This window comes from Catharus ustulatus, chromosome 4 (genome assembly GCF_009819885.2).
Source record: "Catharus ustulatus isolate bCatUst1 chromosome 4, bCatUst1.pri.v2, whole genome shotgun sequence".
Classification (NCBI taxonomy): domain Eukaryota; kingdom Metazoa; phylum Chordata; class Aves; order Passeriformes; family Turdidae; genus Catharus; species Catharus ustulatus.
In genome coordinates this window covers 40944507-40963669 of record NC_046224.1, presented here as the reverse complement: position 1 = coordinate 40963669, position 19163 = coordinate 40944507, and the positions used below count along the sequence as shown (strand labels likewise).

General features: G+C 38.2%; 1 protein-coding gene across 5 annotated transcripts in view; it reads right to left on the bottom strand.

Moving 5' to 3' along the window:
* EEA1 (early endosome antigen 1) overlaps positions 1-19163 on the bottom strand; it is a 92171-nt gene that overhangs the window by 32897 nt on the left and 40111 nt on the right. For all 5 annotated transcript variants that reach the window (XM_033056905.2, XM_033056904.2, XM_033056906.2 and 2 more), the window contains 8 exons: positions 10938-11065; positions 6288-6342; positions 6094-6159; positions 5166-5205; positions 4255-4362; positions 4047-4168; positions 2505-2660; positions 129-245 (listed from right to left, as the gene is read on the bottom strand). In XM_033056905.2, coding sequence (XP_032912796.1) covers positions 129-245; positions 2505-2660; positions 4047-4168; positions 4255-4362; positions 5166-5205; positions 6094-6159; positions 6288-6342; positions 10938-11065 — 792 coding nt within the window. The remainder of the gene's footprint in view (positions 1-128; positions 246-2504; positions 2661-4046; positions 4169-4254; positions 4363-5165; positions 5206-6093; positions 6160-6287; positions 6343-10937; positions 11066-19163) is intronic.

Here is a 19163-nt window from a genome sequence, read left to right as displayed (position 1 = left end):
TTAAACAAAATGGCAAAGGAATTCTCAACTTCTGCAAGAAGTTAGTCTTCAGTGCTTCCAAAGGCAATATGTGATGTGTTTCCATTTTAATGTGAGCTGACAAGCATAGGAAATAATAGCAATCTCACCTGATTCATCTGTTCTAGCTCTTTGACTGAACTTTGAAGTTTTTGCAGCTCCTGAACGTACACAGCTACCTCCTGAGGTCCTTTGGCAAGTTCAGCTTTTAGCTGGTTAATGGTAGCCTGAAAAGACAAACAGAAAAATCCACATTTAAAACAAAACTTTGCAAGCATAATCGAACAAAAGCAAGACGTCCAGTAGCAAAATAAAAATACGTCTTCTATACAAATAAAAAGCCTAAGGAAAAAAATCACCAGTAAACTAAACTCAGAGCACCATCAGAAGTATCACTGAGTGCAATTTCCCAGCTGAGATTAATTTATGTCCTATTTTGGAAGAACAAAAATCTGACCCAATCCAATAGCACATGCCAGGTTGAATCCAAAACTGATGAAAATCATAACAGATTATCCATTGATAATTATCACAGTTCTAGCCAAAGGTGAAACCTTTCCAAGTCCTTGCAGTTACACGACCAAAATCTTAGCCACTCTAAGAAGGGAAATGTGCTAGAAAAGGTTCTAGAAGCAAGTCTGGCATTTGATGCAAACTTGGTGTGTGACTTTTGGACACATCAACCCTGCAGGTCAGCATAATCAGAGGAACAAATACTACACCATTAAACAGTGTTAGTGCAGAACAGAACATAACATTGACTACATAGTATTTGAATACACTAATGAAAGAAAACAAGAAAAATACTTCAGGGCATGGGTGCCCTACAACATGTGTATTAATGCACTCATTTCAAATACACTGTATAGTAGTGACCTTTATTGAGAAGTTTTCTTTCCTATTGTTCTCATAAGCAGAGACTTCGGCACAAACGCATAAATGCTGAATTAAAAAGTGAACTAAAGCACAACAGAAGTAATAGACAATAATCATCCAATTTACAACCTTTTTACAGAAAAAGGAACAGCAAAGAGAACATAAGAACACAGTCTATGACTGCATAGTTAACTGACTTTCTGTAATGCTGTGCTTCACAACACTGTTTCATAACCAAGCTGTTAGTTAAAACACATCCTAGGATCAGTCTTTTTTGGCCAAACTTTCCAGGATGTTATTAGAAAACAGTATGGTTATTTCATATTGAGAGAATATAATGCAGAAAATGTGCAGAAGCTCACAAAGGACACCACTGCAGCCTTTCTAACTAGAATAATTTAAATGCATAAAGATCCATTTCTTGTTCACAATTCAGTAAGATCATCCTCCATTACTTTCTTAACAAGGAAATACATCCTGGGTAAATATTCAGTCCTGATATTTTCTTGCTGATATGTCTGTATGCATAATGAACCATTAAAAATTAGGAATGCTTCTGTTTAATAACATCTTGAAATTGTCTTGATATGACAGAAATTTGCTATAAAAATTAAATGTTTTCCAAAACATTTACCTCAAATTTAAGTGTTTCTATTAGAAAGCAGAAAAATTAAAAGGATGGATGAAAGATGCAAAGAAGCAGTCGCAAAAGCTGTAGTAGGTGCACTGCCTCAAACTTGTTTTATAAATATTCCAGTGTTTCTAATGACTTTGCTTAGTGGGAGGGGAAATAAAACCCAAACAAAAAAACACTAGTCCTGGCTTTATTAAATTTACCCTCAATTTAGGCTACTAATTTTGTTTATTTCCTTGGGCACTCAAGTTAACAATCAAGCCTAAGTGCTTCATTTAATGAAGATTTATAAGTTACTGAAACAAATCCCAATAAGCAGAGATTCAAAGCAATGCTTAGCTCCAAAGCAGTGCAGCTGTTTTCATAACATATTTAGTATGCAGGAGCCACTATAGTGAAAAACTATAGATGAAAGGAGATGCTCAGTATGAATATTCATGTGAAAGATGTAGAAGCCAGTTTCACAAAGCTCTGAAAAAAGGTATAAACACCCAACGGATTTAGGTGACAATTGAGACTGTACTATTCTTCACATCCCTCTCCTGCAGTATTTGAAGATGCCAAGTATGGTGTAAAAAACACTTTAAACTTTCAGTCCTTGATGTGGTCTTAAGAGCAAAGCTGAGATGAAACATGGCCAAACATTTATGTCAAGCACTGCAGCCAATGTGTCAATTAAGGACTTCCAGTTCTCATGATCTTATAAGTAGCAAAATTGTGTTTTAGCCAGGAGCTGTTTGAGACAGTTTGAGGAGTGAAGTTCCTCTTAAAGATCCAAATCTGAGATGATGCATCTGTTTTTCTCTGCTTGTAAAGAAGTTGTAACTGATAGAAGAGCAGAATAACCAAAACTTTTGGAGAAGTGAGAAGATTCAATTAAGAAAGATGCTTCTTCATTATGATTAATTACTATTTTCCATTTTCATGTGATAGTCATGGCAAAGCTAGAACACACATCTTTGTGCATGATTATTACCTCAGAATTAGCCTGCTTTTCCTGCAAGTGCTTGCACTCATCTTTCAGCTTTTCAGATTCTCTCTCACGATCCAGGGTCATTTTATCCATCAGTGTTTGAACTTGGACCAGTTCCTTTTTCAGGACAGCCACATCTTCCACACCAGGCCTTTGTAGCTGAAAAGTTGTGAGCAATGAGTAACATCACATCGGCATGCTTCTAGTGACAATGTAATTTCTAAAAATCTATCAAATCATCAATTTATAGACAAGGTGACATATACATTATGACAGCCAGGCTTAAAAAAAATAAATTAAAAATAATAAAAAACCTCCCCAAAAAACCCCAAAACCACAGAAAAGTGCTTATAATTCCCAAAGAAAACAGGATTTAAGGGCTAGTTTTTAGTTTTTGTCTGCTAAATTTGGAACTTGTTGATTGATTTCAAACAACTAACTTTTATGTAGGTAGATGTGTAGATACAGGATACTACCCCGTCTTCAAGAATTTTTTCATAAAATCACCACATACAAAACAAAAGGGCAGCTGAAGGCAGTGTCTTGAAGATACTATCAGATATGACTCATACCAAACCCACAAGTAAAATCTGTTGGTAATTGCATCTCAAGCACCATAACACGCTTCATCATGAAACAGTATGGAGGGAAAGGAGAGAGATGGCAACTAGGAGCACTAGAGTAAGCAGAGAAAAGGTGTGTTGGCATCCTTAGAAGAGAAAAGGAATAGAAAAAAAAAAAGATAAGGAAAAGAGAAGACAAGAAACAACTGAACAGGGAGGAATGAATAGGTCCAGCATCTGGGCAAGGCCAATAGGCCCTTGAGGGCAGTCAGCTACAGGGAAGAAGGGGGATAAACAAGTCCTACTTTCCTCCAGAGTCTAAGCAGTAGCTGAGTGGGAGAAACTAGGAAATTCCTCGCACTACTGCATTAGAAGTGGCCTAGCTTGCTGAGTCACTGGGATTGCTCCCTGGAGCCATGGCTGAATATAAAAGTCATTAGGAGCCAAAATCCTGGAATACACACACATTGGTGCTATCAGCCAAGCACAAAAGGGACAAGATTAATATAGGCATGATGATGACAGCTGCCAGTTTTTCAGCCACCATGTCACAAAACACCTCTCTGACCACTTCTTAAAAATCCAGCTGCCCAAGGATAATCAGAGCATAACACCTCATGGAAAAAGAGTGACCTAAAGATAGCTGTGGAAGTCAGCAATGGCATGCTGCAAGTTCAGGTCTGTGCAGCACATCTATATGCATAATACACTGCAGAATTGCTGAAGGGTAGAGCATCAAACAAGAGGACTATACCATATGCAGGGTGAATTTTAATATATGTCAGAAACAACATATAATTTCTCTCCAGAAAAACAGTGAAAATGCAGATCAAAAACAATGGTACTCTGAATTTTTTCAGTCTACAAGCAGACATCATCAAGTTCAACAGAGTTTGACTGTTTTAAAACTGTGTTTGCCAGCTGTTAAATAAACCTCTCCCGTGACCTGAAAACAACAAAAATATTAATGTGATGTGAGTACCAGCTCTGTCTTTAAGTCTTCTACTGTACTTCTCTCTTTCTGCAGTTCCTGTCTCAGGTTTGTCACCTTCTGTTCTGCACCTTCCCGAAGGCTGATTTCTTCATCATACTTTGATTTAAGATCTAATAAGAAGGAAGTGGAATAAATGATCCCTTTCACAAATTGCACAAGTAAAGAAGAGAATCAGATCGCATGCTAATACACTTACCCACAATTTCAGTGGCCAGTTGTGCTGCTTTTTGCTCAAATAAGTCTTTCATTTGCTTAATGTTAAAATTTTCTACTTGGATCTCTTCTAGTTGCCGTTCTAATGATTCTATTTCCATAAAAAGAACAGTATTATTTTCTAGAAGAACTAGGACAATACAGTTCCTCATGCCCATCATTAACCATGAGAGGTGAATGTGTAATCTAAAATCCCTTAACATCCAATCATCTTAGCAAAGTGAACAACCTTATTGAAGTTAAATATCTGCAAGGATGATGTCACTGTCACTAGCTGAGTACTCTGCAGGATTAAGTACATATTGGTTTTCACTGGTCAGAAATAGTCCTTCAGATCACTGCAACATGATGTTGAATTCCAAGCCCTGAACTGCAATTAAAAGCTTTAATCAGTATCAGTCAGCTAGGTTATGAACAAATAGGGAAGATTTTATTCTATGAGTGCCTCATAAAGGAAAACAGAGCAAAAATTATGGGTCTTCAAGACAAAAAAATTCACTGCTTTCTTTGCTAGCAATGAGCACACAAAAATACTACATACAACCATCATTAAAGAATGCTATATATATATATACATATATGCATATCTGACTGCTTGAATATAAGAAATCATTTAAAAAGTGTTCAAAATGTCTCATGAGAACTGCTTTCAAATTCAGAAGAACTCCTGTTTTGCTTCTAAAAATTTCAAGCCCTGAACCCCTAGAACATTTTCCCAGACTATTACTTAACATTAACTGCTCTTAATAGGTCTTACAATGAGGTTTTTTTGCCAGTAATTGTAACTGTAATTCCAGATTTGTTTAATTTACCAAAAGTGCTAATTTACCTAAAAGCTAAACCAAAATAAATTCCAAAGTAGTGCAGAAATTAATATAATAAAATGTTAGCCACCTGCAGACGTAGCTGTTGTCAATCCATCAGATTTAGAATCCTTAAAAAAACAGAATAAATGCAGCATTAGACAGTAGGAATAAAAACTACTACTTCCAAAGTTCATCCACTATTTTAGAAAAGACTGGGAAATAAAGACTTCTATGCTCAAATACTGCACAGTAGTATAAAAATACCGAAATTCTAACATATATTATCTAACATATAATATATATTTCCAGTCTTCCAAATATATATTATATTTGGAAGACTGAAAAAGGTCAAGATGACTTTTCATTTCATATATTGCTACACTATTAAGGTTTCTACTCATAAGGCTCCAGTAAGAATCCCCTCCCCCTCCCTTTCCTCAATATAGAAACCTCTGTCCTTAAAACAGAGGTTATAGACATTAAGAAGTACATTCTGAGAGGGAGTTTTGTCAGAAAGCAATTTCTGAGGTTTGTAACTATCCTGCATCTAAGCAGCTCATAGTAATAAAAAAAACAAGAGCTTCCTTTAGGGCACAACACACCACAATTTGCCTTGCATTATTTTTTGAACTCAGCTGGATACCTATGAAATACCACTGCTGTTTTCCAAAAGTTCTTACAAGAAAGACTCCATAGTTTTTTCTCATAAAAGATGAAACGCCGCATTCAATTTACTTCCTTTTCTAAACTGAGTTCTGAATAAGTTCAACAGAAGGAAAAGTCTGAATTGAACTTGTAGTGAGTAGTATGGAAGAATCGTTATCTATTCTGACTTTGTTCTTTACATTTATATATCTGGTTACATTGTGCAGAGATAACTAGTTTTGTTTTCAAGAACATGTCAATATTTAAATTACAGAACTAACTAAATCAGGCCACGTGCCTTACAAAAAAGGTTTTAATCTTCAATGTCAATGCTGACGATAAACCTGCTTCAAGTATTTTAAAGCAATTACTTGCTGCCGCTGCCCCTGCAATTTCTCTAGTTCTTTCTTCAGCTCTTCTGAATACCATCTCTCCTCCTGAGGGGCAAAATGATAACAAAAAAAAGAAAGAGATGGGGAGAGAGGCTATCAATTTGGTTGCTTAAGACAGTGGAACACTTCAATTTGAAACAAAGAACCAAGTGCAAGTAAAATACATTTCCAACCTTCAGCGAAGCTTGCAAGTCTTGGACTTCTTGTCGGAGCAGTGATACTTCATCTCTGAATAAATATATCCACAGAGTGGAGAAAATGAATACACAGTGTTTATATTTTTTCAATTACATACAAGTTGTAACATATATTAAGTAATTTGAGTGATAGCCATGTACTACATAAATATAACTTACATAATTATAAATATTTCTTTTTAGATTTTTTTGAAATCTGGTTTGGAACAAACTAGATTATTACCACTTTGCACATCATTTGAAAAATGCTAAACATATAAAATGGAAAAGTAAAGAAACAGATATGAAAAAAAGTCTCATGAAAACAGAATGTAAATCTAAATCAGTGCATCAGCTCAACCACATGAGTTCAGAATGACAAAGCTATGCATTGGTGGAACATTTAACTGGTTTGCACGCCTTTGTACAAAAAGGACAGGTTTCTTCTCCTTCCCATATCATGTAAAGGAACACTGCTAAGTGACAGCATGCTATCCTACTTCTGAAATATGCAGTTACATAATTGTTCATCCAAAGACATATTCACTTAATGGTCTGGATATTTAAAGCCTTAGAATTTTAATTTCTCAGATTTCATGATCAAGCCTCCAGACATGCAAGAACACAAGATCCAAGGCTATAACTGTTAGGAATTGATTCACACAGCACCCTTCAAAATCACAGGTCTCCTTACAGAGTTGCACAACTATACACACGAGGATAATGTTGCATTACTGAGATACAGCCACTCCAAATCAAGAATACAAGGGTCATTAAAATAATGCAAAAATGCTCTTTCTTATTGCTTGTACAGTGGCAACACTAAGAGTTACACAGAATATATACATGAGGGTACCAGTGCCAACAAATCCTCTCAGTTTTATACAATTTTATTGCTGCTGGTGTACATTATCCCCTCCTCCACAGATGTTCTTTCAAATTATCTCATACTTTGGAGAAAAGAAACCACCAAAGTAACTTATTCCTTAGCTAAACTGGTGAGGAATAGATTGAATATACACTAGCATATTAGCATCAGGTCAAAGTCATCAAGTAGCAAGTGAAACATGCATTTGAACCAGTGGAACAAGAACTTCAAGGTGCACCAATTTTAATGACAAAAAACCCATGGGATATCAAGAGATTTACAGTAATTTCATAAATACAAGCCGCACGGACTATAAGCCGCATCTCTGGGTGATGGCAAATATTTCGTTCTTTGTCCATAAATAAGCCGCACCTGAGTATAAGCCGCTCTGTCGTTCGCAGCGAGGAACTGCGTGCAGCAAAGTTGCCAAATAGTAACAGAAACGCGGCAGGGCGGGGTTTACTGGTTGGGTTAAGGCTGTGAAGGCTCGGCCCACTCGGGGTTGCCGATGGGGCCAGGTGGCCCAGCCTGGTGGGGCCGCTTGGCGGGGCCGCTCAGGGCCAGCCGCCACTGCCACTGGGCTCGGTCACCCTGGCCTGGCGCTGCCCCGTGGTGGCAGGCAGGGACGGAGACCCTGCTCCCATGGTGGCAGGCGGGGACAGAGCCTGCCTGCTCCTGCCGCGGCAGGCGGGGGCAGGAGCCCCCCGCTTACCCCACGGGCCATGGGAATGACAGCACGGAGCCACAGAGCCCCCTGCCTTCCCCCCAGGCCGCAGGAATGAAAGCACAGGGCCCCCGTCTCTCCCCCGGGCTGTGGGAGAGGAGGGAAGGAGGGAGTTCCCCTGCCTCTCCCCCCACCCCTCCGCGCTACCTGCAGGGAGCCAGCTCCACCCGCGGCACAACAAAGTAACAATTTGTAACAATCGCAAAATGCTGGCTTTTACTGGTAGGTTGCTCGACTCGGCACCTCGGTTTCCACTTCTAGGGGTGGAAATGTCAGAAAATTATTCACATATTAGCCGCTCCTGAGTGTTAGCTGCATTTCCGGTGTGGGAGCAAAATTTTAGTAAAAATGGTGCGGCTTGTATTCGTGAAATTACTGTACTTTTTTCAGAGGAAAATTTTGTTATTTACACGTTATTCTGCCTATGTGATACATTTACTGGAGGTTTGAAAATACAACTTTATTGAGGCAGGTGTAGATGCATTCCAAAACCTGTACATTGGTTGTGAATGGAGAAGAGGGAGCCACTTTCTCATCAATACCAGTAAGTAAACGAGCTAAGATTCAGATCTAAGATTATAGATAAAAAAACATGTGGAACAGTTAAGTGTATTGAAGTTGGGCAGAACATATACCAGACTTGCAATATCAAAGCTTTTAAGATGCTCTGGTCTTCACAATAGATTTAAGGGTTTGAGTTGTATAAAGCTAGTTTCTAGTAGAGGGGAAGGTAAAGGGGAGGAGAAAGGAATGAGTTTGCAATGTACTTCTACAGTAGTTGCCTTGATATCCCCAGCAAAATTTTGCTTGGCCACTTTAAAATGAAACCAAATTTAGTTTAACCAGTGGAAAATGGACTAGGGGGAATTAGTGTAAGGGATCACTACAGACACTGTAACTTTGATTTTCTTCCCATCATCCAAATCCTCACCAAATATCCTTTTCTGCTAGTTCTGTGACGATCCCTTCCTCCTCTCAGCACATCTGAGCCTACCATCTGGAAAATCCTTAGTGCCTTTTCATTATGGTCCACTCTTGTTTCCTACTTGTAATGCCAGTGCCTCCACCCTAGTACTGAGCACTTACGGCCTTGCTGAATCACACTGTGGGGAGTTACATGATTTACTCTTGGAACTTATTCATCATAGTTTACTGGGGAGTGGGAGGAAGAGGAAACTGTGTCATTCCCAGTACTTAACTTTTCCTATTGACTACATATGGAATTTCACCTCCCAGTCTTGGTCCTGAGAATTGCACGTAAGCTTCACACATGGAGAGCAAGTGGAGTGGATCCCTGCTGCAGTCTGCAATATTTCTTTAATATTCCAAGGAATTCCAAGGTTTGGGAAAACATATTTATGTTGAATAAGGGTTTTCTCAAGCAAACAGGCAAATGAGCAGAATTAACAAATGCCACACTAATAGGAAAATATAGCTCATGTGTTACACAGTGGTTCTCACCAGGCTCTCTTTATTCCACCAAAACTCTATGACCTTATCCACTTTTTCAATTATGTGAGAGAAAACAAAACTACTTGTCCCTAAACTGTCAAGATCCAGGGGAAAAAAAATAAATAAATGTCACCAGCCAACATCTGGTTGGTTTTGGAAATTTATAGGCAAAAAAGTAAGTATTTCATAAACTATATAAACAAAATAGTTATGACCAATGTAAATGCTATTATCCTACAAAAGTAACACTTCAGGTCTAAGTTTTACTCTAAGAATTACTGCAAAAAGGCTTAAATCAGGCATAAAAAGAATAAATAGTCATTATTGAAGAAATGTGCACATCAGAAGCCCAATATGACTTCACTAGTACCCTATCGCTTTATCCTGTATAAAGCCTCAATTTTGATTTCTTTGATGCAGCACCTAAGAGAGAAGCCAGCTATCCACAAGGAAAGAGTCATCCAAGACCTCTGCTAATGCTGGCTCCTACTGGCTTGCCAGCTTTGCTCAGTACTGAGAAGATACAGATCTGCATTTGGGTAACAACTGAAACATGTTATCTTCCACACTGTTTTCTCACCAGAGCCAAACTCAAGAGAGTTAGTTACATAAATATACGTATTTCTTTCAAGGTAATTATTTGTAATTTTGAGTTACATTTCTGCTTTTAACAAAACGTTTGAACTGCTTATTTCCCAGGATCAGCAGAAGCCACAGGGCCATGTGCTGTGTACCTCTCTGCTACTCACTCTGACTCTCCTGTGTACAAACCGGGAGAGTCTGGGGGAGTGTGACATAACAGCACCATGGACTGCTATTTACAACAGCACAAAACAAGCACTGAACAGAAAAAGGATTAGCAGGAAGCAAGGGGGAACCTATGTAAATTTTACCCCCAAGATAAACCTTTCCAAAGCAACTCAGACTACTCAGTTAAACATTTCTAAAGAAAGTTCCACATTATCAGTTCCTGCTACATACCCCTGCTCTCAAAAATAAAACAACCTGATATTCTTCCTAGGGATGTACTTAACAACACAGTTTTGACAAAAAAAATTAAATAAACTAGTTAAGATTTCTGAAGACCAGCATAGAAACACAGAAGAAGAATTACTGGCACACACAGAAACTTCTCAGATTTGCAAATAACTAAGTAATAAGGGAAGCTATTCAGGTAAATACTGATATTGCAATTACCCAGTAAGTATCCTAATTAACTAGGGACAAAACTGGGTTTTTTCTCTATCTTTACAGTTGTCCTCTCCACTCTCAAATGATGATATTTCAGGTCTATGTCAGAAATTAGAAGAAACCCATATTTTATTCTGTCACACTTACAAAAATCGTTCTGGTCTGTAATGCTGCATTGTCTGCTGAATCAGAAACAGGTGGCTTAACATCATAAACACAGGTATCTGATTTTCACTTACTGTCAGATCAGCATCAGACAACACAAGTTACAAGCTGCCTTTTAATTCTAGTTGGAAATGGGACATGAACATTTAAATACTTGACTGCATAAGTTCAAATCAATAAAACCTTCAGTGTAACTAGCAGCTCAACACCAGCACAAAAGCACATGCACAAATGAGTACTGTTTCACCTTTCCGGTGACAGATGACCTTCCCCTCCATGCGTTGAATCAATGCCAGAATTATGAACTGCTTCATAGTGTTTGAACAGCTCCTCTGCTGATCCATGAGACTTCATACAGAGAGGACAAATAAAGCCCTATTACAAAAAGGAAAAACAAACAAACAAAAAATATCAGACACATTTCTTTTCCATCTTATTTTTATACAGAACTGTAAATTTTCTTGGCACATTTAAGAAGTAGTAAATGCAATTTTGAAGATTCATACTAATTCTTTCATGTGCTAATACCAGTTTTTGCAATTAAAAAGTTGGAAAATGCCTGCAAAAAGGCATATTCCATTATTCAGTAAGTTTGAATGTGTATGCTGATAACCACAAAAAGCACTTATTTATTAACGTGGTATTCATGGCATTTTGTTTCATGAGCCACTAAGAATTCAACAACATTTACATGGTTTTAACCCAGGAAAACTACCATTTCAGCTATTCAAATGTAGCCAAAGCTCTAAAAAGAGCCTTCACAACTTCTGTTATTTATTTAGTGTTTCAAAAATTAAATACTAAGTGCAGTCGCTTATCAAGTCCACCCCACATCACATGGAAAACTAGTTTTCTCACAACTAGATAAAAAAAAAAAGTACACACTTCCCTAGACAATAAACAGGCATTTAACCTTAACAACCATTTATTTATTTGCAGAGTTGATCAGCAGAGTTTCACTCCAGATTAAATCAAGTTAACCAATATATAAGTATACCTACAGAAAATTTGTTCAGCTACTATGTTCCCAGTAATGTTTATCTGATACAATTTGCGTAGGATGCCAGTGAGAGTCACTCTGAGTGCAAGAACCAGAGGGAGCTGGCTGGCATGCAGCAAATGTTAATGAACCACAGGGGTCACAAAACATGGGATTGGGTTTTTCCTAGTAAGCTCTACACAGAAAGCAGTCAGCTTCATACAATGACAGTGCAGTGCAACAGTAACCTTTGGGGGTGAAACTCTAGTAAGCAGTCCTCAGTGTTGTGTTTAGTTTCCCAGCGATGGGAAGGTCTGCTGTTCATAGAGAAAAGTATATGTTCCTCATAGTTCCAGTAAGCACATCTAGAAAGAATGAGTGTAGAAAATTGCTGTGGCCTCTCCTTCCTTTTGCCCTTTATCTCTTTTCATTTAAACAACAATATCTGTTTCTTTGCTTGGGTTTTTTGGCTTTTTTTTGTTTTGTTTTTTTATTGGTTTGGTTTGGTTTGGTTTTGGGGGGTTTTTTGTGGTTTTATTGTGCTTGGGGTTTTCTCTGTGCAAATAGGAGCCCTAGAGAAGAGGAAAGAATAGATTATATGTGCAATTAGCCCAGGAGAACAACAATCATTCATCTCAATTATTGGGCAAAGCCAGCCAAGATTTCCCAGGCAGGCAGGGAGGCAGATTTGCAGGCAAGGTCCACAAGGACAAGGGGCCAGAGGCAGAGCAGAGCTGCTGACAAAAGGGAATGTGCTGCAGTTGTGAGCCTGTAAGGGTGGATGGGAGCTCTGGGGAGGCAGGCATACTGTCATTGGCAGAGGGAGGACGTGTGGACAAAACCTCTTCCTCTTCTTGTTAGAAACTGCCTTCCTCTCACACAAGCAGAGATAAGGAGTGCATCACTCACCAGTCACAGGCTCTCCACCAGCACTGTCATGCTCATGGCTGGCCTCAGTTTTGGGAGACCTGGCACTGTTGGAGTCAACTAGCACATGCACACTTAATTTAATGCGGGCTTTGCTAGAGGTCTGACATACAGGCTCTAACAGAGTGAACCATCACCACTGAGCAACAAGGTGCTCTTGCCATGGGAAATGTCATCTTTCCTGTGCAGAGGTGGACAGGAACACCAGCTCCTACAGATGCAGACAACTACCACTCATACAACAGAGCCTCAAACTGCATGAACCCAGGAACCAGCTGCACCTCACAGACTGATAACATCCAGTGTTGGCTCTGACGTCAGAAGCACTAATTCAGTTCTCTTTACAGTAGGAAAATCAGAATCATCAGGATCTTCCTGGCAGCAGGCAGTAACAGGCAGAAGCATATAAGTTTCTTGGATCTGTTACTATCAGCCCCAGTGACAATCTTGTTTGGGAAATTGGGTTGGTGGATCATTAATTTTCTCTCTTAAAAAAAAATTAAAATTAAATACAGTCAAATAAAAAATATATCTCAGTATCATCTTGAGATGAACTTTGTAAATATGTTCAAAAGTGTATTTTACTATTACAAAGACAAACATGTAAGAAGAGGGGAAGAAACCTGATGGTCTGAGATGCTTAAATTTAGTGAACATTTCTGTCAATTGGCAGGAATTTATATCAGGTCCAACATATTCCTACACCAGGAGCACACCTGTCTTGGACAAAGAGGAGATTGCGTAGCACCAACCAAGAGATGGTTGTAGAGAGATCACAGCTTTGGGGAGGAGCTAAGGCATCCTGCCCAGTAAGCCTGCATCTGAATATCTTAACAGATTCCTTTACAGAAGAATTAAGTATAAGAGTATCTTGAATTTTGTTCGGTTTTCTTTTAACATGTACTTAGGGATTACTTTGCATAAAGCACGGCCATGGAGAAGTGAAAGGTATTTCACATTCTTCATTTACTAAAACCAAAGACAGCGCTTACAGCTCCTTCAGTGCTGCACCGTAACACTCAATTCCCTGGCTGATGTTTCTAGTTGGGTTTTATCTTTCATTTTACATAGGAGGAAAAGAGCCTAAAATAAGTTAAATGATGATTACTTGGGTTTGTTTTCATACCTTCTTACCAAGAAGTGACAATTTATTGAATTCAAAGATTTTTGCAGATGCCTGTCAGTTTCACAGTAAACAAAAAATAAACCACAACAACTACATGCTCTAGTTTTTATCAGGAAAGAGTTCTTGAGATCACCACAGTTTCTGAAGTAATGCACTTTCTGAAGAAAGAACAGTAAAAAAAAAAAGGTATTCAAACCAAACCCCAATATACATGCACAACCAACCAACTAGGGGACAGCACACAATTTAAAGCTCAAAATAGGCCCTGACCCAATAGTCCAGGCATTTCAATGACAATGAGTGAGACACTAAACTTCAAATCCCAATTTTCTGATCCCAAGGGAAATGTTCCTCTTTCAGGAGGCCCACGAGCCATGCCAAGCATCAAGCACTACCAGAGCACAATGCTGTTTGCAGTGGGACAGGCTTCCTCAGTGCAAAGACTCCAAAGCACATGAGTTTCACTCACAACAGAACAGAAAATGCTACATAGAAGTTTTGTAGGAAAGCATCTTGCCTCAGCTTGAGTTATAATGACAAATTTCACCAAAGAGCTCAGACTCTGTGAAAACACCAGAAGCATTTTTCACCTACCTTTCTCAAGACAGACTTAAGAATAAGCCCAAAAAAACAAAAAACTGCTTTTCCCCTCTAACAGTTGGGATTTATTTTCAGGCTTGATAAAGTTAAGCTTCTCAGTGCTCCATCTCCTTAAAGCCATTCAAAGTAAATTATTTTTTTCTGGTAACATTAATATTTGTATGAATCATTAAGACAGCATTCTTTGGGAAGTATGCCAGGATACTAAAAGCAACACTTGCTACAAAAACTAGTGTAGGGTTTGAGGGGGTTTTGTACTAAAATAATTTACAGAGCTATTAACTATTGGAAGAATTTTGCCCTACAACATTGAAATACAGTGCCCAACAAAAGTAGGGCACAGAACCACAGGCAGACAAACTGCAGGCTACCACAGAGTCCTCCTAATACTCACATGATTTTAAACTGGATGCAGAAATAGTTTCTGCAAGGGGAAATGAATGTGAAGGACTAAATGGTTTCTGGGTTTCTGTCTTCTCCTTGTATTACTCAGTAGGACTAGGGGTAATGGGGTTGGCTGTGTAAAGAAGTATTTTGAAAATTTCAGCCTTTTCAGAATATTGTCTTACTTACTTACTTTTTTTCCATCAGCTCAAAACTCCCAACTGAGGTTTAAAAAAACCCCCAACATTTAGACACGTAGATGTCTACTCCCCAGTTAACACCAATGCAGAGCTATTCAACACGGTGAATGGAGCAAAAAGCTAGTCATCTGACTCAACAAATATGTATACCTTAGGTAGGGTCAGCATAACAACTCCCAGGGCTCCATCATCAGTAATTGGAGCCTGAGACACCTACATATAGATGCATTCAATCTCTCTTCCTCTGACAACTGCTCTCCTTTTCCCCTCAGCTTTAATGAAATGGTCTTTTAGAGCTAATACGAAATCTTGCCTTAATTAGTTAATGAGTGAGAGCACAGTTTACCTCACTCAAAGTTCCTTTTTCACAAATTAAAACTGGAGTTATCTGGCAGACAGATGACACCTCTTGAAGGACAGTCCCACAGACAAAACAGTTTTTACAGGATGGAATTCAGATGCGCTCAGGTCCTTAGAATCCAAGAAATAAAGCACCTTATTTAAGTTTTAAAGCCACAGCCATAGCAACTCAGCTTCCTTAGCATCTTCTAGCAATATCTGATGATAGTGTAGTCAATCCTATTTTAATACTGCATAGAATTGAATAAGCAGTCCCATTTAGGGTGCTGTGATTGCTGCTGATCTACAGCTACGTGTGGTAGAGTGCCATACAGCACAACCGCTTCATTTACTAATACAACATTCAAATACTAAAACAAAGCTTCTGCAACATCTTATATTTTTATTCCAGCATCTAGATCATAAGTCAAGCTTAGAGAATCATGTAACTTCACTGTTTCACTGTTTTCCATTCTTGGAAAATATTTAAGAACTGTGGTAAACAAAAAAAAATCTAACTTAAAAAAACCTCCATCCCACAGAATCATTTCAGGATAACTGACACTTTTACCATATGGAAAACATTCATGACTATTCTACCATACACATGCCATAGGACACCTTAGCCCAAAACAAAAACCAGGATGCACTTTAACATGTTTGGCACTCACATGACTAGGCTTTATGTGTAAATGCATTTGAGGATCTAAGTTTCACCACTGAGCTTCCAGAAATACCATGCCAGCACCCCCAACTACAGCCTGTTTCCAGTGAGCTGCATGAACAAAAAGCCAACAGCAGTGATTGAAGACCAGGGCTGTAACACCTTCTGGTCATGACGTATGTTTGCCCATCTTTCAGAATCCAGAGTTACATTAGCAACTCTCACACAGCTGTATTGGTACAATAAGCTGTATGCTGTGAATAAAGGCCAGCATGTTTAGAAAAACTGAAAGTAAGCTTACCATTCACATTTCTTCCACTGCAGGTAAACCTCCACAATTTTCCTTAATACAAGATACATATCTTCACCAGCACTCAAACAGTAAGTCCAAACTAAAACCCAGATATTCTCCAGTTACACAGTGATTTAGAGTCTGAAATACTTTACATGATGGAATATCAGAAACTATATATTTAGGGCCAGCAGAGAGGAACATAAGTGATATTTCAGAGCTCAAAGACATATCAAGTAGCTTCTAGATTGTATTTTTCGAATACATATCAAAGCAATTAACTGTATCCTCAGGAAGTTCTCAGAAGCAGATTAAACAGTCTGCCAAGACAGCAAGGGCAAGACTACATTTCATAATTTATTTCAGTGGGCTTACATATTGATTTAAAAAATCAAGATATATTTTAAGTTAAAGAATAAATAAATTAGGTCACTCCTTTTATATATTGCTAAAAGGAAAATACAGTTGACATTTTTCATGCCTTTCACCAGATAAAGCCCTTTCCTCTGTGTTTATGTAAACAGTAAGATGACAGTGGCTTTGAGACAGCATCTCTATTTAATCATTAGAAAAGTAGGTTAAAAGGTCATGTTGAGTATAATTAAGACCTGTAGTCCATTTCAATTTTACAAGTATTTAAATTTCTGGACAAAGAGAGCAAAGGTGTATTTATGTAGTATTTTATACCAGAATGTAGAATTTGTTTCTTCCTAGAAAAGAAGCTATATTCTTCCTGAGAAGAACAGAACCAACATAATTTCTGGTTCAGTTCTCTTACGTTTTTACTGCTATTGATGATTAAGACTAAAATTTTGTCACAACCTACAAGACCACAATTTTGTCATGAATTAGAAATTCTAATCTGGTGTGACCTCTAGTTTTTAAAGAAAAGTCATATTCCATGGCCAAGTCAAATCAAATCAGTATCTCTAATTCTTCATTCTCTTAATACTGCTCAGATGTTGAAGGAAGTTAATATACTAATGTAACTCCATCAATAATTTTTGTTCATATGCAAAGCAGGCAAGTACTGTTGAGGTGAAAACAGGCACCACAACCTAATTTGAGAAGCAACTGAAAGAGAATAAAATATCAGCTTTAAAGCATTGACATGAGTTTCTGTGCAATAACAGCCTGCAACATTCCAAGGGTATGCACAAAACCAGAAGATTCACTCAATTGCTTCTACAATAAGAGACAAGTAGGAAAAATAAACCATAAAGAATGTGGTCTTTTTAAAGACTGTCTTAAAAAACACACATTTTTGCACAACTACTATGCCAATTTACATTCCCTGGAATTCTGTTATGAAAAGTTTATTCAGAAAACATCAAGGTCATCTTGTTTGTATTAGCCAAGAAACACATTCTTACTAAACGTCTGAAAATTATGAAGACTACTCAAAAGAACTGTCTTAAAATTGTCTTAGATTTAGCCCAATTGGTAGATAAGACAATAGATGTTAACAGCCACTATATTCTAAATGCTGCAGGGGTACCATTCAGGCTGGTTGCTTTGGATGCCTCAGATAAAAACAGGACAGGAAGTCTCAAACTATGCCTCTATACTGACTCACTGTTTAGATGCTCTGAATGTCCAACAGAGACTGTCAGGAAATGCAGGACACAGTTTAGAAATAATTCCTTTCAATAAAAACAAAACAGAAGCCACCACACAGTTTTTGTTAGTGACACTACTGTACATATGAAAGTTGGGGAACAATATTTGGGAACTTGGAGATGCATGACTTTCATATAGCATTTGTTTAAGTTGGCTATACATGGACAGATGTTTGCCAATATTTTGGTGGTTTTTCCTGCAGTTGAATAGGCCATTGTATTATAAAGCAAGGCTTCATCACAGCTTGGGGGGTAGCAGAAGTATTACACTGACATTTTCACCAGTTAACAAACCAGTTTCAACCTCTAGTTTGAGAAAGAGGGCTGCTCAAGAAGATGGTCATAAATCAGGCTGTAGGCAAGTGGCAAGAAACCTTTCCCATAACAGGAGCTGTGCACTGCAGGTGTGAATGTTTGTGACTGAAAAACAGAGACCAGCTCTCACTGCATGGAGGACAGAGAGGAAGGAAGAACAAGGAGAACAGAGGGGCACTTGCTAAAATTTCCATCAGCTTATAGAAGAAGGGTTAGCAAAGAAACCCCATATAAAATCTAAAGCAAGGTATTAAGGCTTTTATTAACCAAGCAACAATTTTTCAGGTCTCACAAAGTGTAACCAAACACTAGCCTTGCAACACATCCTATCTTCTTGTTTAAGCAGAACTCACTAGCAAAAATCCTGAACTCATAAGCTTCTTCAGCATTGTTTCCAACAAAAGGTATTTGAACTCTTCCCAATAGTAAGTACTATCCACATTACTATTACCTCTGATGGCTCACATCCCACAGTCTACTGACACAAGTACATCAGGAATGGCACAGCTTATTCTTACACAGCACTTGCATTGTGACCAGATAATAACAAAAGTAAGAAGTTGACTTGACCACAATAGAGCACTACTGACAGCCTCTGCTTCAACAAGAGGCAGTGAGTCCATCAAAAGCCATACTCAAGTTGTCCTGGCTCTGAGGAGGTCCCACACCACTCCAAGAGAGCAGCACAGGTCAGTCTTGTCACAGATCCTTCTCACTTTAGCAGGTGACACTTCACACTAGAAATGACACCTCAAGTTATCTCGAGAATAATCAATGTATTGATTCTTTCCATCATTTTTGAGAATAACATCCAGCAATTTGAAGTTTTCCCTTCAAAAATACAGTACAAATACACATCAAGCATAAGGAAAAAAGCACTACCTAGCAAATGTAAAAATAAACCAAATAAAATCACATCACACACACATCCTAGAATAAACACTTACATTTCAAATTGCAACAAAAGTAATATTGGCAGAAGCAATGCAAAACTTCACCTCTATACAAATCCATTTAGTACACAGCAA